This window comes from Micromonas pusilla (assembly GCF_000151265.4).
Source record: "Micromonas pusilla CCMP1545 genomic scaffold MICPUCscaffold_2, whole genome shotgun sequence".
Lineage (NCBI taxonomy): Eukaryota > Viridiplantae > Chlorophyta > Mamiellophyceae > Mamiellales > Mamiellaceae > Micromonas > Micromonas pusilla.
The window spans coordinates 195,165-216,088 of NW_003315883.1; the positions used below are offsets into that span (position 1 = coordinate 195,165).

At 56.0% G+C, this 20,924-nt stretch overlaps 4 protein-coding genes across 4 annotated transcripts; 2 read left to right on the forward strand and 2 right to left on the reverse strand.

Annotated features, from left to right (window-relative positions):
• Positions 1-235: 235 nt before the first annotated feature.
• Positions 236-535, forward strand: MICPUCDRAFT_55066 (uncharacterized protein; the record flags this gene model as incomplete). The annotated part of the gene is made up of 1 exon (XM_003055821.1): positions 236-535. The coding sequence occupies one exon, from the start codon at positions 236-238 to the stop codon at positions 533-535; it is 300 nt and encodes a 99-aa protein (XP_003055867.1).
• Positions 536-1,580: 1,045 nt separating this feature from the next.
• MICPUCDRAFT_64060 (uncharacterized protein) lies at positions 1,581-4,299 on the reverse strand (the record flags this gene model as incomplete). Its single annotated transcript, XM_003056211.1, has 1 exon — positions 1,581-4,299. A coding segment is annotated over one exon (2,719 nt), but the record flags the coding sequence as incomplete, so codon positions are not given.
• Positions 4,300-12,494: 8,195 nt separating this feature from the next.
• On the reverse strand, positions 12,495-17,022 carry MICPUCDRAFT_38355 (uncharacterized protein; the record flags this gene model as incomplete). Its single annotated transcript, XM_003056212.1, has 2 exons — positions 12,495-12,538; positions 12,714-17,022. 2 exons carry the CDS (start codon positions 17,020-17,022, stop codon positions 12,495-12,497), a joined length of 4,353 nt encoding a protein of 1,450 aa, XP_003056258.1.
• Positions 17,023-18,287: 1,265 nt separating this feature from the next.
• On the forward strand, positions 18,288-20,748 carry MICPUCDRAFT_64062 (uncharacterized protein; the record flags this gene model as incomplete). Its single annotated transcript, XM_003055822.1, has 6 exons — positions 18,288-18,846; positions 19,037-19,176; positions 19,321-19,457; positions 19,648-19,829; positions 19,972-20,198; positions 20,432-20,748. 6 exons carry the CDS (start codon positions 18,288-18,290, stop codon positions 20,612-20,614), a joined length of 1,428 nt encoding a protein of 475 aa, XP_003055868.1. The 3' UTR covers positions 20,615-20,748.
• Positions 20,749-20,924: the final 176 nt, after the last annotated feature.

Sequence of the window (20,924 nt, forward strand, 5' to 3'; positions counted from 1 at the left end):
AGACCGCCGCCTCGCTGCGTCGCGTGCGGTCGAGCGCTTCGCGCCTCAGGCGCGTTCTCCTCGACCTGGTCCCCATACGACCGCGTCGGCGTGGTGAACGCCGATCCTTAGGGACTTTACTTCCCGGCGTACAGTATCTCTCCGCCCACCCCTCGCTGGTTTCAATCCCGACACGCCTCGACGCCTTTCAACACCGCTTCTGACGCCTTTCAACTCCACCCTGACGTTCGCTCGTATGGACCCTCGACCCTCAGAGTCGATGCTCGCGGCGTGCGCGGGCCGGCGTCCGACGATCCTCCGGGTCCCCGACGTCCCCCTCGGCGACGGCCGCGACGTCGCGTTGTACTCGAAGGCGATCGCGCCGACGCCGGCGTCCGGGGAGTGGCGCGCGGTGGCGTGCGCGACGTGCGCGAGCGTCGTCGCCGGCGGCGCGTTTCGGTCCCTGGACCCGGACGCGAAGGACTATTTGGATGAGGTGCGTTCTATACACTGGTCCCCATACGACCGCGTTCGCGTGGTGAACGCCGTTCCTTAAGGACTTTTCCCGGCGTGTCTCTCCGCCCACACCTCGGTTTCAATCCCCGACATCGACGCCTATCAACTTCAACTGACGCCTTTCAACTCCACCCCGACATTCGCTCGTATAGAACGGCCCTGAGGAGGACCATTCGGAAGACTATTTGGAGGAGGGGGAGCGCGAGAGGCTCGCGTGGAACGCGCGGCGGGCGATGTGCGCGTCGGAGCTGTGCTCGATGAGGGATATCGTCGCGCTCGTGGAGGCGGAGACGAGCGCGAGGGCGGCGGCGGCGCGCGAGAGCGCCGACGTCGGCGGCGACGCCGCGGGGTAAAACAAAAATAATGCATTTTGCATCCACGTTCACACACATGAAATAGTCCAGTGCAAATTCCGGACTACACGTACGCAGTACACGCCGGCGAAGAGGCGGCGACGGGCACGAAATAAACACACTCACTCATTTATATCAATACATGGATCGTACTATGATGTGTACGTGTACACAGGGTACAATGCTATTGACCTTGACCGTATTTACAATCCGAGCGGTGGGCGCCCTAAACCCGACCGCGCCAAAACATTGGAGCCGTCGTCACCGCGTCGCGATCGCGTCGCGGCAACAGCAACGCGGTTTCTTCGCCCACGTGGACAGGGAAACCGGTCGGCGTAGGGTATCGCCGAGCGCGTAACGCAGCGCGCGTCGCGACCACTACGGCGACGGCGGCGATGAATGCCGCGGCGCACACCGCGACCGGCGACGCGCGCGCGACGCGAGGAAACGCCGACGAAGACGCGCCGAGCCCAGACGCGCTCGCGGAGGTCAGCGTCGGACATGGAACAGAAGGTGCCATCGACTCTGTCATCTTTGTGCCATAAAACGAACGATACAAATGGTAGCCGGGATAGGGTTCGCAGGGGACGTTCCAACTGGAGAGGTTCTGGTCGAAAGAGCTGGCGTACCTGAACATGGAGGACAAGCTCCGCGCGTCCGTGCATTTGCTCACGTCCCACTCGGAAATATCGCTGTTGAAAGCACTGGCACCACTGAACATCTCATTCATGTTCGTGACCTCGCTCACGTCCCACTTGGAGATGTCACCGTTGAAAGCAAAGGCGTCCTCGAACATCTTCTCCATGTTCGTGACCTCGCTCACGTCCCACTTGGAGATGTCACCGTTGAAAGCAAAGGCGCGCTCGAACATGCCGTTCATGCTCGTGACACTGCTCACGTCCCACTTGGAGATATCGCCGTTGAAAGCGGAGGCGTGGGAGAACATGCCGTTCATGTTCGTGACACTGCTCACGTCCCACCTGGAAATGTCGCCGTTGAAATTAGAGAGAAAGCGGAATGTATCCCTCATGTCAGTAATCTTGCTCACGTCCCAGTCGCTCATATTAAGCCACTTGATCTCACTTGAAGTACAGCTATCCATGCTAGCCATGTTTTTACCACACCTCTTCACTTCGTCTTTGAAAGCTGTATTCGATTTGAACACGCGAACGCCTTCGCAACGGCCCATAGTTGGCTTGAACGACTCCGTGATCGCGTTCCCATTAGTGAACATGTTGTACATACCCCACTTACTGCGCATACTACATGTTTGCCATTTCGAAATGTCTTGGTCGAACGAAGTCGCGCCTGAGAACATCCTCGGCATTTTGGAGACCGCGCGCACGTTCCATTCGGAAATATCGATGTTGAAAGACGTCGCGTCTTTGAACATTTCCTCCATATTCCAAATTGAGGACACGTCCCACTTGGAGATGTCGCAGTTGAAAGCAGAGGCACCACTAAACATGTAATCCACTCTCGTGACCTTGCTCACGTCCCATTTGGAGATGTCGCCATTGAAAGCAGAGGCACCACTGAACATGCGTTCCATTCTCGTGACGCCGCTTACGTCCCAGCCAGAGATGTCGCCGTTGAATGAGGGAGCGCCACTGAACATGCTCTCCATGTTCGTGACCTTGCTCACGTCCCAGCCAGAGATATCGCCGTCGAACGATGTAGCACCATAGAACACGCCGTGCATGTTCCGCACCTTGCTCACGTCCCACTTCGACATATCGCTGTTGAAAGCACGGGCATAGGCGAACATCCAATCCATTATGATAAGCTTGCTCACGTCCCAGTCGGAGATATCGCCATTGAAAGCAGAGGCACCACTGAACATGCGTTCCATTCTCGTGACGCCGCTTACGTCCCAGCCAGAGATGTCGCCGTTGAATGAGGGAGCGCCACTGAACATGCTCTCCATGTTCGTGACCTTGCTCACGTCCCAGCCAGAGATATCGCCGTTGAATGAGGAAGCGTCCTTGAACATGCGTTCCATGTTCGTGACCTTGCTCACGTCCCAGCCAGAGATGTCGCCGTTGAACGAGTTGGTTTCCATGAACATTCTCTCCATGTTCGTGACTTTACTCACGTCCCAGCCAGAGATGTCGCCGTTGAACGAGGAAGCGCCACTGAACATGCTCTCCATGTTCGTGACGTTACTCACGTCCCATGTGTCCATACCCGCGCACCCGTTCACGGGATCCCTCTCGAGGCAATCGTCGACAGCCTCCTTGAGCGAAGCCTTGTCTTCGAATACGAGAACGACACCGGGCGCGAGCGGCGGGGGAAACGGCGGCGCCGGCTGCGGAGGCGGATACACGTGGAGTTCACAGCAATTATCGAAGCATTGATGACATCCATATCCGCTCTTCGGGGCGTAGTTCGCGCCTCCGAAACGGGAGCACGAATAAAACATCATTGTCCTGCCCGGGTTTTTCGCCACGGACCAGCCGCTTAGATCTTGATCGAAGTTATCATTATACCAGAACATGTAACTCATGTCCGTCACTTCGCTCGTGTCCCATCGCGAAATATCTTGATTGAACTCTGAACTGGCGAACATCATTCTCATACTCGCCGCGCGCACAGGCCAGTCGCCGATGGGTTTGTTGAATTGGGATGATGCAAACGTATCTTGGAAGGACGTGACCGCGCTGACGTTCCAACGACCGATGTCGACGTTGAAATCAGAGTATTGGAACATTTCAGACATGTCCGTGACCGCGCCGACGTCCCAGTTTCCGATTTCTCCCCCGTTCCAATCCTTGGCGTATTGAAACATCTGCTTCATATTCGTAACGTTGCTCGTGTCCCAGTTACTGATGTCGACACTGAACTTTTGCGACCTATACCCATATCCAGATCTATAGAATAGCTTTGACATGTCCGTAACCGCGCTCGTATCCCAATCTGACATCCAGCCGTAGCCGAGGTCACATTTACCATCTAAAGGATTCGTTGCTAAGCATTCTTTAAACGCGGTGCGGAAAGTCTGATCCGTCAATGCACTGTACTTCAATACGATTCGCTCCCGGAACGAGGCTGGCCCGGATGAGTCAGCGTTTAATCCACAGGAGTCAATGTTATTCCCACACGCCCTCAAGACGTACTTTTTGTGCCATGCGATGGCGCCTACAAACGTACCCCTCGTGTCGCTCCCATCGCTCCATCCCGTGACGTTTGCTTCAAAACTTTTTGCGTCTTGAAACATGAGGTACATATCAGGAGAGGAACGCACGTTCCACGAAGCGATATCTCCGTTAAACTTATACGCCTTGGCGAACATCTGGTTCATATCCGTCACCTCTGCGACGTTCCAGTTCGTGAGATTGCCGTTGAAATTGTATGCGCGGTAAAACATTCGGAACATCTTCTTCACGCGAGAGACGTCCCAACGTTCGATGTCGCCATTGAATTCATTCGCGTTCGCGAAAGCCTCGGACATGTCCGTCACCTCTGAAGTGTCCCAGTCCGAGATCGCCCCATACCCAGACTCGAAGCAGTTACCATCGATGGGATTAGAGCTCAGACATACGGTGATCGCGTGCACGAAATTACCTTGATGAATTTCTTTGATAACGTCCTTGATTGGGGGAGGGGAAGGGTTAGGCGGAGGCGAAGGCGCGTGCGGAGGTTTCGGAGGATAGTCGCACTTCCATTTGCTCGGAGGCCCGGACGCGCTCCAAGTGATCGGCTTCTCTTGCCCATCGCGCTTGCAGTGCTTCAAAATCTCCGTCGCTTTGCCAAACATGTTCGCACTGGTGGATAAATTAGGAATTTCCCAGTTCGTGATGTCTTGACTGAAAGCCTTCGCCTCGTAAAACATCCCTCGTGAGTTGACCAACTCGGTTAGTTTCCACGCGCTGATGTCTTGGTTGAAGGCGCTCGCGCCCATGAACATCCTGTCCATCGTGGTCACCGCACCGACATTCCATCGACTGATGTCCGCGTTGAATCTAATGGCGTCGAGGAACAACTCAGACATGTCTGTTACCCGCGAAACGTCCCAGTCCGACATGATGCCGATGGATAAAGACTCGCAGTTTCCATCCACAGGGTTGCTTTCGAGACACCGCTCGACCATATCCCTCATGTTCTCATCCGTGACGACGTTGCTCTTTACACTCCAAAGAAACGGAGGTCCGTCGGTTGAGGTTTCGACAGTCGTCACCTCGGATTCTCGAGCGAAAAACTTCAACCACTTAAACGCCCCGTTGAACATCCCAACGCTAGTCGTCAACGACGTCGGTCTCCATCGAATAGGACTATCGTTTGCGAATGAGACCGCGCCTAGGAACATCTCCACCATAGTGGTCACTTTGTTTGGTTCCCAGCGCGATAAATCGCCGTTGAAATTGCTCGCGCTGTCGAACATGTTCGCCATACTCGTCACAGCGCGCACGTCCCAAGTCGACACGTCGATTTGTTTCACATTCGCTTTTCGAAACATTCCCTTCATGTTCGTCGCTCGCGAGACGTCCCAACTCGTCAAGTCTACGTTCGATGACGGCCACTCCGTTCCACAGAGCATTTGTTCGAAGTTTTGAACGCCGTGCACGTTCAAAGTCTCTAGAGATCCCGGCGCGATGTGGGCGTTTTTGAACATCTCAGCCATGCTGACTATGTTACTCGTGTTCCATCCAGTCAAATCAAGCACTGTCCACTTAGAATTATAGAAAACTCCGTCGAGCGACGTCATTGATCGTAGGTCCCAGCCGGACAAGTTTGCGCTACAGGTCCCCGACCACTTCGGGAAATCCCTGAACATGTTGTCCATGTTCCGCAAACTCGTCGTTTTCCAACCTGACAGATCGATCAACGTTCCACAAGCAGACCATTGAAACATGTTCGACATGTCCTCCACTTTGCGCACGTCCCAATCCTTCGCTCCGTGCAAGAATGATGATACCGTTGTAGCTCTATAAAACATACTGTGCATGTTCGTAAGGCTTGAAAGTTCCCACCGTGAGAGGTCCATAGGTGGTGTATTATCCCATAAAAATTCTCTTGGAATACGTTGCCTTTCACCGTGATATCCGTCACCGAAGTGCTCAAACATGCGCTTCATCGTGGTCACCGCGCTCACGTTGAAATTTTCGATGAAATTCCCAAGCAGGGCCCGGTTATAAGCTGGCGCGCCTTCATGCATTTTGAACATATATGACATGTCTGTGACTTTACTCGTGTCCCACGTCGAAGTGTTCGCGAGATATCTGACGTCGTCGAACATATGGCTCATGCTCGTCACTTGACTTACATTCCAACCGCTCAGGTCGCCATAGATCCCTATGAAGCCGTGAAACATATGATTCATGCTCTTTACGTTGCTCACGTCCCAGTTGGATATGTCGATATTCGCGACGTCGTCGAATCGCCCAGTCGCGCTCTGATTGATAGATTGAGTCACACAGATAATCCTGGGTGCTGATGGGTAGCCATGGGGACCCACCTTGGCGGTCACCGAACGGAAGGCATGATCCATGTTCGTGACCTTGGACGTATCCCACGATGAGATCGGTCCGTACTTTCGTTCACAGTCGTGGAGTTTTTTGTCGGCGTACCGATCGTCGTCGCAACACCCTGGTGAGCCCCATCTTGACCCCCAAAATGGTTTCTTCGCACACTTTGGACAGCAGTATGATTTTAGTACCGTGCATTCCTTTAACGCATTCCTAAAGTCGTCGTCGTTGTTTATAGGGACGAACGACGCCTTGGATGCCTCATCCGGTGAAGACGCGGCTGGCGAGCCGCACGCGTAGATTGCTCGTTGTAATGCCTCCGCGTCCCCAACGTTTTTGGTGAAAGCGACGCTCACACAAGCGTTGTCCAAGTCCGTCATGTGAGAGGGCAAACCCAACGCAGCATCGCTGCTCGTAGATGATTGTAGTAGCGCGCGTCGCGCGCCTCCAATCGCTCTAGGCGCGGTGTTCAGAAGCCGCTTGTAGAAAGCGGCGCCGCGAAGGAAATTGTTTCTACCCGCTCGGTTGCCCGCTGCGAGCGCGTTCTTAGCTCTGCGGTATAGGCCTCCGATCGTTCGCCTGATGAAAGCTTCGTGTTTCGCGCTCCAATGTATTTCGACATCCGTCATGTAGTTTGCTGTGATCGAAGCGCCGGCTACGCCGCGTCTCCGTAGCATCCCGTTCATCGCCGCGATTGTTTTCGGGCCCGCGGATACCTGCGAGAATCTCTTCACCCCTTTGGGATGCTTCCCGAGGAATCCGGTGAACTGCATGGAGAACTCGCCAGTCGCCGTCTCGCCGTCGCCATCCGTGGGAACCATCCGCAACGAGCGAGCAACTTGGAGTTTGTGGAACTTGATACCACCATGGAGGCGCGTTTTGATTACGTTTTCAATCGCCTTCAACTGCGCGTCCATCCTCGATTTTTTCACCGCGATGGAATACGTCGTGATAACCTTCGTGTCGTTCGAGTGCGTTGGCAACGGCGAGAACACCGGCAGCGCTGAAGCGGGTGCCACCGCCGCGATAGGCGCAGGTGCTTCCGAGACGCGAACTTTTTCAGTGACGGGCACGTTGACGGGTGTTCTCGAAACGTCCTCGGGGCTGCCCGAGTGCTTCTCCACCGCCGACGAGAACGTATCGAAAACGGTATCGTTGTTGACACTAAACGGCGTGCTTCGCGAGTCAAGCATCGCAAAATCCTCCGCATTTGGAGTCGTATGCTCCATGATGCTTACATCAGAGCTGCTAGGCTCGGTATCGCTCGAACCAAGGAGTGATCTCGAGCGCGTGCGGCCGCTTCGAGCGCGCGCGTTGAGAATGATTGAACTCTGGCGACTCGCAGTAGTTTCGCCCAAGTTGCTCGAAACGTTCGCGAGGAGTCGCGTCAACGCGTCGTAGTCTTCCTCCTTTTCATATATGATCTTCTTCCGCGCGTGAAGCCGAGAGATATCGCCCTCGTCTTCCTCGTCGCTACGAAGATTTAAATCGGCATTATCAATCGACGCCTTGACCGCGGGGACATAGGCGATGAGTTTTTTTTGGATAGGGCTCAAATTCACCACCTTAGTCAATTCAGCACTTGCGGCGTAGAACTCTTTGAACGAAGTGGTCTTAAATGTACTGCATCGGCAGTACGCGTGCTCCGTCGAGGGAGATTGTGACTTCTCGCAAGATTCCTCTGGCAAGAACGTTTCGCAAACAATGTCATCAACAACGGGATAGCCTCCGACTGCTGGGCTCAATCGGGTCGAGGTGAGGTTAACGGCGAACATACTCCATCCGTGAAGCGTTTCTAACATTTCCAACCCTGATGTAATCGCGATAGTGTCATGCAGTCGGAATTTCTTCAACTCGCGTATATATTCGCAACTCTCATGTGAACACTTCTTGCGGATGCCAATAGCATTTATCTTCGCTTCATCGTGTTCAACTCTCCAGGAGTCGACCGTGATCGCGGGGAAGCTGGATCCCTCGACGAAGCCGACGTGACCAAGATACCCAAGCGGCATTTGCGGCCAGACCGTATCGGTGATATACTTGATAATATCAAGAAAAAAGGAAACGGATCCAGGTGCGGTTTCGGGGTTTTTTAATTGCGCGACGGCAAGAGGGTGAAAATGAATCTTGAACAACCGCGCGAAGGCATCCTTCTTCGATGCAGTGCCTTCATCGATGTCGTCGAAACGTGTCCGGTTGGACTCCGTATAAAACGGAGCTACCGTGTCTTCTTCAGCGACAAGCCTATGTTCGCATTCACCCCACGCGAGTCGTACAAAGTCTTCCTCGATAAATTTGACGTCGTCGATAGTAAACACGTGCCGCTTGCAATTTCGATTGACCCCGTTTATTATCTCCTCCCGCGCTTTCATGTCGCATTGCGGTCGGGTAACGATAATAGCTTCCTCCATAAGATACTTATGTACAGTGGGGTCGGTCTCACAATCAAACGCCATCGCCATGGCTTCGATGAGCGCGCCAAATGTGCGTGTGTAATATTTCGCGACAGGTCTAAAAACCTCGTACGCGTCGCGGATTATTCCAACATTTGTGAGCGAACCAAGTGTGATGTGGGAAATCAGGAGATCCCAAGCTTCGATGTTGTGTGGATTATTTCTGAGCGCAGAAATCAATAGCCTCGAGACGTTTTCGATGACGTGGCTTCCTTCTTCTTGGTACACGTTATGAAACAACAGCATCGCGAGACGCGTGTCGATGTTCGAATCGAGGCCGTGATTTATGCCAATCGCCGTGGAGCGGCCGTGGTCGACGCTCACTGCTCGGTTTTTTTTGATTCCTGGAACATCGTCCGTATGAAGCACGCTTTGCATGTCACGGTCAAACGTCAAATTCGTATCCCAAAGCTCGCTATATGCGCGTACGTAACCGTACTCGGTCATCGAGAATTCTAATGTACCCGCCGTGGAAATGACACCTGGAACCCCGCGGCAAGCTTGATGACCCCATCGAACGTATGGGAAACGAGCCGGCGTGGTACCATCTTGTACAGCGCGTGGCAGCGCGTTAGGGTGCCAATTCGACGTTTTACAAAGAGTCTCCACGCGCTCCAGCGTAGATCGACTGATTTCTTTGTACCATTTCGTGTCGAGCGTCGCTAAAGTCGACTCCTCTTCAACGGCGAATGCGCGGTCCGCCTCCGCAGAGGTGGAATATCTCCCACGGACGTAGTCGCACTCCGCTTTTGGAACATGTGCGGTGCCAAGCATGGTCAAAATCGGCCACGGGAACGACCATATCGATGACATCGTCGACGCGGTCGCATTATTCTTCAGCAGGTAATGAAGCGCCCCGAGCGGGCTCGGGTTTGGGTCACGGTACAAAGGCATCTTCGCCTTGTCGTGCGCGCCAGTCTCGCGGCTTATCTGGCACACGTCGAGCAACTTAGCATCCCTAAGATGCGTCACGAACGTAGATGTGCTGTTTGTGATAGACGGGTAGTCGCGGTATTTAAACGCCATCGCGAGGATGACGTCGGCGAGATTTTCCCCGTGAAACTCCGGCTCGAGAAAGTTCCGCAAGTATCGGATGTGCTTCAGAACGTTGAGATGCGTCGGGAACGCGAGACTGTACAGAGATTTGCGCAGGGATACTCCCCCGTGCGTGTTCGCGGTATTTATCCAATCCCATATCCCATCGTCGGATGGAATCACACTCCGTCTCCGAGCTAGACGTTCGTTGGAGTCGACGACTTTAGCTGCAAGATCTGAACTCCAAGCGTTCGTTGAATTCACCACTCTCACGAGCTCGTCTTGCGGGAAAGACGTGATGAACCCCCTACGCATGAACACGTGTTTACTTTCGCTCCGTGATATCGTCGTGACCTCGAACTGCCTGCGGTGAATGAATCCGCACGCGTTCGCCATGTTTTTACTGTAGTCAAACACGAATCCAGGGCACGTCGGCGTCGCTCTGCACATCGAAGCGCAAATCGCCGCGCGCTTCGACGGCGAGTCGTTCCCGCGTACATCTTCGCTCGATCCCAAAGCAGCCTCGAGAGCCGAAAACCCAGCTTGAATTTTGGTCCATTTTTCATCCTGATCGACCCACCACCGCCGGATCGGTCCGGTGATTTTCATCTCCATGTGCGGCATGATGACGAAGTGATTTTTGTCTGCGTCGAAATTTTCTCGCCAAAACCCAGACGTCCAGTTCGTCGGTATCGAATTGAAGGATTCAGACGAAGACGAAGCCACGTGGCATGCACTCGTGCTCTCCGGTCGCGTAGATTCATCACACGTCGGTTTACACGACGCGCGCATCAGATCCGTCGCACACGTCACCTCGCGCGAACGCAAACCTCCGGCAACGCATTCGCCCCACTCTCCGAGCTGCCACTCGTTTGATTCACACGCGGGAATTTCGAGATCGCACGCGCCTGAAGGCCCAGTCATCCATCCCTCAAAGCAAGTACACTTTTCGCTCGATTTCCAAGGCGAATCCGAAGAGAAGCTTCTCTCGCATGTCCCGTGTCCGCACGACCCGACGTCTTCGGGTAAGCCGCAGTTGGAAGAAACGCACGGCTCTTTCGTGTTGCACTGTTGAATCGCCATTGGCTTCTGCGCGGGGCAAAGGTCAGACGGGACCCTACGTCCATCGATCGCGTTCGCGCACGCGAGATTCCGTTCTCGGTAAGGAAGTGCGCTGGATCCAGGGTCTTGGCAATCCTCGCTACACTCCCCGAACGATAACGGAACCCATTGGGGATACTCGAGCCGGGGCGCTTCGTAGCACTCGCTCTCGCCGGGACCGGCGCGCTCGAAATCGCTAATCCAAGGCTTGGGGACAAAACAACACCCGAATCCCTCGCACGTCTGCTGACGTATCAAAAATTGACTCGAGCGGCGGCGGTCGTCGGCTTCGTACATCGCGCACGATCGGCGTTTCGTGTCTTGTCGGCATTGTAACTCGCAATGAAACTTGTTGCAATACTCCATCTCTGGGGGCTTGGGCAAATGCGCGCACTCGGAGTCCGGGATTGTGACGTTGACAACGGAGCCAATCATTACGCACGAGATCTTGCGATGCATCACTCCCAACCCACACGGCTTTGAGCACGAGCTAAACGGAGTTCCAACCCATCGTTTGAATTTCAGCCTTTCGAACGTACTTCCCTTTACGGATGAAACTTTGAAAGTGATAAGATCTTTGATCGTAACCGGGTGCTCGAACTCGACGGGCGTGTACGTCACGGGGGCGTTCGTCGTCGTCACTGGGGACGGAAGCGCTTGATTCAATATCCGGCCGTAAGGCGTTGTCGATTCCGTACACGTCCCTGCGTACAAAAGACATTTTCCAGACATTTTTGACGTCGCGTTTCCTTCGATGAACTCGGACGCTCGGCATGTCGATTCAGACTCGCAAAGTTTGAGGCATTTCGCAACGTCATCCGTGTCAATCGTGTTCGTCAGGTTGGAGCAGATTTGAGCTGTACACGCGCGTTGAAAGTCCCCAGAGGTAACCGCGAACGGTTCCGTGGAAGTCACGGGGGCGCACATCGGCATGATTTCTGATGGATGTTCATCCGGTGAGCCAAGCCTCTTCGACGTCCCGCTCCGCGCGCTCCAAAAGAAACCAACCGCGACTTCGCCGGGCCCGCAACCGACGTAATCTGCGTCGATTCCGACTCCGCGCGGCCGCCGTCTGCACTTGAGATCGGGGTCCTGTACGAAAGGGCAAGGTTGCCAATCAACCCCAGTGCATCGGCCGGACTTGGTAGAGCCACCACTCGGATTGTACACGATGCAACTGTCCTCGAGGTAGGTCACAAAGTTGTACGAATCCAGAGACTGAATAGTTGATTCCTCGACGCGACCGACGGTCCAACCCGCGGGGGTGCCACAACGAGGCATCACTCCCTCGGACGTTTTGTCCTTAATCGCGGCTATTCCCGTCAGGACCATTCCAGGTGGACAAGTGACTTCGATCATGGATTCGTACCCATTCGTATATTCAGTACGTGTGTCTCCATAATTATAATTAGCAATACTGTGACTCGCGTCCATCGCGCTGTTGAATCCTTTCCACGGGTGGAATTCGCCGTACACTTCGGATGAAATGCACATGCTCTTATTTACGTGAACCTTACAGTCGTAGCTCGGACCTCGAATGCCGTTTTCGCACGCGATGCTGTCGATCGGGGCGTGGAGGTCGTCTGTGAGCATCACGACCTCACCGCCTCGAAATTCCGCGTTGTGCATAGTGTTCCTGCGGCCGAAAGGGCGACTCCACTGCGAGTTTGGACAGTCACAGTAGCCCCAAAGTGTACGCGCCTTGTCTGTGTAGCACATCGACCTCGTTTCGCCGTCAGGGACGTGGCATTGGAAGTATATGAGGTCTGGGTCTCGTGGATCGGGAGAAAACATCTTGTAACACGGCGCACCGTGTGCGTTTCCTCCACACGTTCCGACATCTGAAGGCCAGTACAATCCTCCATCGGTGGTTTGGTTTACAACATCCAGCGGCGGCGCGACGGATACTTCGCACTCCTTCTTAGCGAGGTTGGTTTCGTACGCGATCCTGGCGCGTGGAAAATCTTTTTGTCCCCGACGATTGCGATTGCGGGCTGTTATGTACGTTTCCGTCAGCGCCATGCGATCATCAATTTCTTTTGGCTCAACCAACGACGGGAAGAAGACGCGGCCGTTGCCGCTGTGTACGTTGAAGTGTTTATCCGTAACGTAATCCAACGACGGCATCAAATAAGGGGAGTAGAGATTTTCATAATATACCAATCCGTGAATTCGGTGTGAGTCCAACTTCTTACTCGGCAGCGGAGGATTGCCAAACACGTTCATGGACAGAAAAAAGTTCCGAAGCCGTTCGATGCTCGTGCCTCTCAACTTGAATTTCGGCGCGCGAAGCCCGACGACGCCTTCGGGAGCTACTTGAGAAAACCCTCCCGGGGTTGTGAATTCGATCTCGCGACCGGGCTTTCTCTGCACCGGGAACCAGCTCCACGTCTCTCGTTTTGGTTTCGTACTGAAATAAAACTGGTGTCCGCTCGAAGGGATCACGTGCAGCATCACGCCGTCGCGATACATCCGGCATTGTCTCTGGATCAAATCGTCATCGTCGAGTTCTTTGATCCCAGAGCCGTCCACGCCGGTCGGGACGAGGTCAAAGCCGACGCATAGAGGATTGCCGTTGCATCTCTGCGCGCAAAATTCTTTGAACAAGGAAATTTGCTCCGAGTACGTAAACCGCGTCATCAGCATCTCAGGGTAATATTCGGTCATGTCGACGACGTTGTAAACCTCGAATAAATCTCCCCCGAAACCGGCGACGTAGCCATCGCTCTTCGGTATGTTATCCGGTTCTTCCGCTGTGGTGTAATACGTGTACACGTCGAACCGAGTCTCGCGCTTCGGGCACTTCATATCTCGCCCGCACGTCACCATGTCGTTATCTTTAAACCCGCGGAAAGTATAAATGTGTGGAACGTCAAGCTTGACTACACCGAGATCGTGCCAGTTTTGAGGAGCTTCACAATCCGTGCTGTTATCGCACATGCACATGTGCGCCTTTCTCGTTTCGAACGTGGGATCAAAATTGGATTGTGTTTTGTCCTCGGCGACCAGCGCGTTGTTCCATTCCATAAACGGCCGAGTAGACTCAGTCGCTCTCGGGAGCTCAGGATGCAACTCTCCATCACACACCTTGTTATTAGCATAAAGCGTAGCCTTGTGGTTCTTCAGTCCACTGAATGCCTCCCCGACAGGCTGACCGGGAAGACGCACGACGTGTTCGCTTCGCCTCTTCAACTCGGTCTCCGCCAAGGTGACTGCGGTGTCATCCCACGCACCCATGCAACCGAACTTATCACCGTCGATAATCTTAACCTTCGCGGTGTTTGGTATCGTATATACTCCGCTTTCCACGAAAACAAAATTCGTCGGGGACCCCCTTAAGACTTGTCTCGGTCCGAAGCGAATCTGTTGCGCGTCATACGTCGGGATGCACACGTTTGCTTTGTCATGGAATCCATACTTGGCCCCGACGCGTCGCGCGCACTGCGTGCCGTATTCACATTCGCCATCACTTTTGCAGTGACCTTCGTAGACTTTACACTGCTGATTTCGGCAGTAATGATAGTCACCGAGCGTGATGTTCATCCTTTTTCTAGAGGCAGCGGCGATCGCGGACTTAAAACCGGCATTTTTGAAATCCGAGCAACACGCGAAAAGATGGACCTCGGAGGTTGAAGCACACTGTTTCCCAAGTCCACCACCGCGCGTAGCGACGAAGCGCCCAGTAGCGTTCCCGCCGCCGACGCCGCAGGGAGTGGACGTCCAATACGCGTTATCTTCTCGTATGTCTCGAGTGCATTTGAACGGGTCGTAATTCCAAGGGTCACGCGGTGCAAATACGTTGGCATCTTCCCAAGTGATCTTTCCGGAGCCACCTTCTCTGCTCAAACCCGCGCCGCGTAAGATTTCATCTGCTTCGCACAGACGCGTGCCAAATCGTTCGCACCGCGCGCTCGCCTGCTCGTAAGTTTCAAGATTCACGCGGGTTTCTCGTTTTCTTGGACCACCGTGCCCGTCGCAAGATCCCACAGTTTCTCGCCGTTCCTTGGAAGTCATGTGTTGAATCGCACCCGGACGAGTCGTCGCCATGTTTCCAGGCGCGGAGCACGTTTCGTCGTTCGACGAGGACGAATCGTACCAACTCAGTAGTGGGTCCTCGCAGTACTTCGTGATGTTGCACACGTCGTAGCACGGGCGTTCAATAGAGTGTATGTTGTATGGGCCGGGACCCTTCCGTATTTCCATCCCGGGGTCATACGTAATCGGGTAGTCCGGGTCACCGTCGTCGAGTGGCATATACGGCTTTCCGTTGTGGTACGAGTTAATCTTGTCCCACGGAACTTCGTACCCGTCCGGTCTGAAAATGTCATCACCGGGAAGGACGTAACCTTTTATTTCCTTGTGCTGCTGCCACGGGCATTCAGGATCAAGTTGTTGTCCTTTGGGTACGACTCTGCACTCGCCCCATTGCGGTGGGGGGTCCGCTAGCACGTGGGTGACGGCGTTCGTGAAGCCCCTCACCCTCCTCGTGCCCAAATGACGCGTGTACGCCGTCCAACCAATCCTGTTACCTCCGGGGGAAGCGCCGAGGGACGATGTTGAATTCAAAATGTGATACCTTTTAAGCGGATCAGCATCCCAAAATTTGGCAATCGAGGGAGCATCCGCTTTGATAAGTTCGCAGATGCTCTCTGCTTTATTGAAGTTCGCGGCCGTGCATCCGTCGGCGGCATCGCACTCTTCCCTGCACTCTTTCGACGTAAACATCTTGATCGTTTGTAAAACCGCCGGCGGCATACGTGGTGGGTCAGCTGCGAGATCTCCCTTACCTACGTCGCCCTCGCCAAAGTACACGTCGAACGCAGTATCGTACCGGTCCGGCGCGAGAATGCTTTTGAACCTCGAACATTGACCCGCGCCCGGTTTCGAGTACCCGAGGTCGTACGCGCAAGGGCCGAGCTCTGTGTCACCTCGGCAGCAAGATCTTCCACACATCGTGACCTCGTCCGTGACTGTTGATACTTTTTGGCCATCCATGAGTGGACCGGGTTCGTGCCATCCGTTCCAGAAAAGCTTCGTCGGTTTTCCGCCGTTGGAGGTAAACGGCTTCGGAACCCTCACGGTTCCGGACCCGATCGCGTCCCACTCCCAGTCTTTTTTACAGCCAGACGCTTCGCTCTCGAGCTTGTGGACGTAGCACTCGGAAGTGCCCAAGACGGTTTCAGAGTAATCAAAGCAGCACCCGTACTCATGGCACACCTCTGCGCGAACGGCGACGTTCATAAACCTAGACCGAGGGTCTTGTACGAAAGGCGCGCAACGCTTGCGATCTTCCACGCCAATCGCCGCGCACTTCTCGTCGCACGAGTGCGTGTTGCACTCCTGCGAGGTTTCGGGCTCGACGCCGCAGAGCTGGTTCGGAAGAACAGCCCCTGACGTCGTGTTCACGCAGTTCGCTGTTCGCGTCTTCATCCCGCGTTTGCACGATCGCGAGCAGTTACCCCACTCGCTGATCTCCCACTTGAAACCCATCGGATCTTGGCCGTGGCAGTCGACGTACCCCCATAATCCGGGTTTCGAGGTGTAGCACCACGGGCGGGACGATCCTTCTAGCGTCGGTCCGAAATACTCGACGTTGTTTTGTCTGTGCTTCGCGCTGTAATCCGTGGTGAAGGGAAACGTACAAGACGCGCCGTCCGCGTTGCCTTCACACGTTTTAATCGCACGCGAGTCGAGAACGAGGGATGGATAAGTAGACATTCTGCTCACAGAGTCCGGGACGCTCGAGAGCAGCATCGCGGACGCGTTCGTGTGAAACGGCCTGACGCCCGTCAGATTTTTTTCAGAGTGAAACTCGTTCAAAATCTTCGTGCAGTTGAACGCGTCGAAGTCCGAACACGTATAGAATCCTTGGCACTGCGAATCCGCCGCGCACAGCGCGCGCAGTTCTCGTCGCGAGCTCGCGGTGACCCCACGCCAGGCGTGGATATCTGGAGAGCGCGCGGTCATTCCTTCGATCGTTTTCCAAACCGCCGGGTTCGTCAACGCTTTCTTGCGGTAAAAATCGCTCTCGGCGGCTTGCATCAAACCGTACCCTCGTCCCACGAGCGTGCAGTGATCTGATAAAATTTCCTTCACGAACCCGGCGCAGCCGTGTTTCATGTCGTCACACCGTTTGATGCATTTCGTCACGCCTTCGTATCGAGCCCCGAGTGCGCCCCCGACTGCGATGCGCGACCCGTGCCACCAGTACCCGTTCAGGTCGGAAAACAGCCCGCCGAGTTCGGAAACGCGGGTAGAATTCGAAGCGTATTCGGATTCGTCGTCGCTTCGAGAGCGAAAGTCGTGATCGCCCACTCGTTCGCGCGTTTTAAGCGACACGAGTCGCGGGTGGTGACCGGCGCTGGACAGCCTCCCGGTGGACGGAGCCGCGGAGACGGAGCACGCCCCTCCCAGGATCACGAGTACGAGGAGGGAGAGGCTCGAAACGTGCGGGGTGATGAGGCCCCATGCGGGGCGGCGATTCGAGCGATCATCACGCCAGATCTGCGGACCGCGAGTCGAGTCCATAGGCGGGGAAATGGTAGATTCAAAATGCCCACGAACACGGCGGGGTGTCGTTTGTCGTCCGCGTGGCGGAGCCGAGGTCGAGACCGAACGTGGCGAGAAACGCGCGTGGGATGCACCGCGCGAGCGGGAATGTAACACTAAACATGTGAAAGGTCGCGCTTCTACAGTACTCGTATCTGCAGAATCTGCTTTTAGGTGCTTTCGCTTGTTCGAAAAATATCTACAACGTTGTAGACTAACTAGACTAACTACACGTACCGTACACGTACGTGCACACGTACTTTCGTACTGAAAGTACTTTCGAAAATAGAATACTTTCGTATCATACGAAAGTACGAAAGTACTTTCGTACGTACTACGTCGTTTTCGTACGCTCTTACTGTTTGCATGTGCGACACGGTACTCGCCTCACACCGCGCGGTCGGAGAAAAAAATTTCGAGTCGACCGCGACCGCCAGTATTTAGCGGCCTACCCATCCCTGGCTCCGGTCTCTTTGCGTGGTGCTCCGCACGATTCACCTCAGGTGTTGTCAAGATGGTGCGTCTTCTCATCACGCTTCCACGCGTTTCCGTCGTTCTCCCTCGCGGTCGCGGCGGTACTTCCGTACTTCCTTCATATACTTCCGGAAATAGATACCCTTCGTAGTACACGTGTACAGTACGTTTTTCTTCATCCTGACTGGAACGCAGGCGTGATGACGTCACCCCCGCGACGAGCGGCCCTCGCGTCGCGAGGATAACGAAAAGCGCGCGACGACGGACGCGCGCCGACGCACATCGACGTCGCCGCGCTCGTCACCTCGCCAGCTCCCGCGCGCGTCGTCGCCCCGCCCTCACCGGCCGTCACCCGCGTCGCGATGGCGATGGCGGCAGCGTCCATCGCGGTCGCCGCGCCTCTGCGCGCCTCCGCGTCCGCGTCGCCGCGCGCCTCGCGATCTCGCGCGGCGGCTGCGCGTCCGCGCGTCGCCGCGCCGCGCGCGTCGCCGCTCGCGCCCCGGACGCGAAAGGGCGCCGCCGTCCGCGCGGCCGCGGCCGCCGCGGACTCGTCCGACGCCACCGCGAAGAAGAAGAAGAAAGACCCCGCCGCCGCCGGGAAGAAGACGGGCGCGTCCGCGACGTCCGCGGAGAACGCCGACGCGTCCGCCGGATCGTCGTCGTCGTCGTCGTCGCCGTCGAAGAATGAAAAGGCGAAGGAAGCGCTCGCGGCCGCGCTCCGATCCGGCGACGCCGTCGTCGGCCGCGTCGAGGTCGCGAACCGCGGCGGCCTCATCCTCCGCATATTCAACGGCCGCTACCGCGCGTTCCTCCCGCTGTCGCAGATGGCGTCGTCGCGCACCGCGGCCATCAAGGGGGGGAAATCGAAAGCCGCGGCGCAGCTGAAACGCGTCACCGCGCCGCTGGCGTCCTTCGACGACGGCGCGTTCTATCTCACACTGGTCCCCATACGACCCCGTTCGCGTGGTGAACGCCGATCCTTAAGGACTTTTCCCGGCGTCTCTCTCCGCCCACCCCTCGCTTTCAATCCCCGCCCTCGGCGCCTTTCAACTCCGTCTGACGCCTTTGAACTCCACCTCGACGTTCGCTCGTACGGACCCTCGACCCTCAGACGACGACGGCGGCGACTTCGCGCCGCCGACGCCGCCGCCGTCGCCGCCGAAACCGAGCGCGAAGGACGCGACCGTCGCCGCGCTGGAGCAGCTCGTAGGGACGAACATCTCCGTGCGGGTCACCGACGTCAACGATAAGGCGCGTCGCGTGGCTGTGTTGTGTTTTTCTATACTTCGCCCGCCCCCCTGCGATTCGTCAACCGGACGTTCGATCGCGCGAGTCTCCTTTCGACTGACCGATGAACGACGACCGATATTCCGACCGACCTTTCATCATTCGCAGAAAATCGTCGTCAGCGAGCGCGCGCTCGTCCAGGACGTGGGAGCCAAGGCGCTGAAGCCCGGGGACGTCGCGCGCGGCGCAGTGATGTCCATGTCCGATTTCGGCGCCTTCGTGGAGATTCTTCCCGACGACGCGAGGTGCGTTCTATCTCACACTGGTCCCCATACGACCGCGTCGGCGTGGTGAACGCCGTTCCTTAAGGACTTTTCCCGGCGTGTCTCCCCGCCCACACCTCGCTTTCAATCTCCGCCCGCGTTGCCTTTCAACTCTAACTGACGCCTTTCAACTCCACCCCGACATGCGCTCGATTCTTCCCGACGACGCTAGAGCGCCGCGGTGCGAGGGTTTGATTCACATCTCGGAGCTGTCGTGGAATCGCGTCTCGCACCCGCGGGACGTCGTGAAGGTCGGCGACGTCGTATCCGTGAAGGTGCTGGAGACGATCGCCGCGAGCGGAAACGGCGGAGACGGCGGCGGAAACGGCGGGGGGGGGGGAAACAAAGAGCGAGGTGAGACTGCTTCCCATACGACCCCGTTCGCGTGTTGATCGTCGTTCCTTAAGGACTTTTCACGTCGTCACTCTTCACCCGCGCTTCCCTTTCAACGTTTGACCGGTAAGACGTCGACTGACCGATCGCTTCACCCACCCAGGTCCGCGGGGAAACGCGAGCTCGACAAACGCGCGAGTGACGTTTTCGCTTAAGCAGCTCACCGCGGATCCGCTGCTGGAGACTCTGGACACGATCATGCCGGTGGCGATGCCCGAGCCGAGCGTGGACGACGACGAGCTCGCGGACGCGCCGTTGCCGGGTTTGAACGACATATGCGCCAACTTGCTCGCGGAGGATGGCATCGACGCCGTCATCCCGGGCCGCCAGGCGCGTTCTATGATAGTACCGCACCGGTCCCCGCACGATTCCGTTCGCGTGGTGAACGCCGATCCTTGAGGACTTTCTTTATCCCCCGGCAGGCGGTCGTCACTCTCCGCTCACTACCCCTCGCTGGTTTCAATCCCGACCGACGCGCCTCGACGCCTTTCAACTCCGCTTCTGACGCCTTTCGACGCCGCCCCGACGTCGCTTTGAACGACGGAACGACCCTCGACCCTCAGGCGATCGAGCAGAGAGTCGTCTCGCAGGACCTCGAGCTGTGGCTCACCAACGCCAACGTGGAGGACGGGTATAATCTCCTCGCGCGCGCGGGACGGCAGGTGCAGGAGATCCACGTCGTGACGGAGCTGACGAGGGACGCGATCAAGGTGGCCATCAAGCGCGCGACGTCCGCGTTGAAATGAAATGCCGACGCGAAAGCGAAATCGAAACGGGACTTCTGGAAGGAGAGGAGAGGATAGGAGAGGAGGGGGGAGGTTGATTACACTCGTGTACCCTCGACTCGATGCAAATCAATAAAACTACTTTACACCTACGTATCCTATGCGAAGGGAAGCGCAAAGAAAGCCCTTCGACGACGCCGCGCCGCTAGCTAACACCCCACCGCAGCCGCGTAAAAATCGCGCGCCAGCCGTCCGTTCTTTCCCGCGGCGCGGAGAGGAGGGCGGGCTTCGTCTGAGAAGGCGGGCTCGCGGGTACGCGTCGTAACGTAAC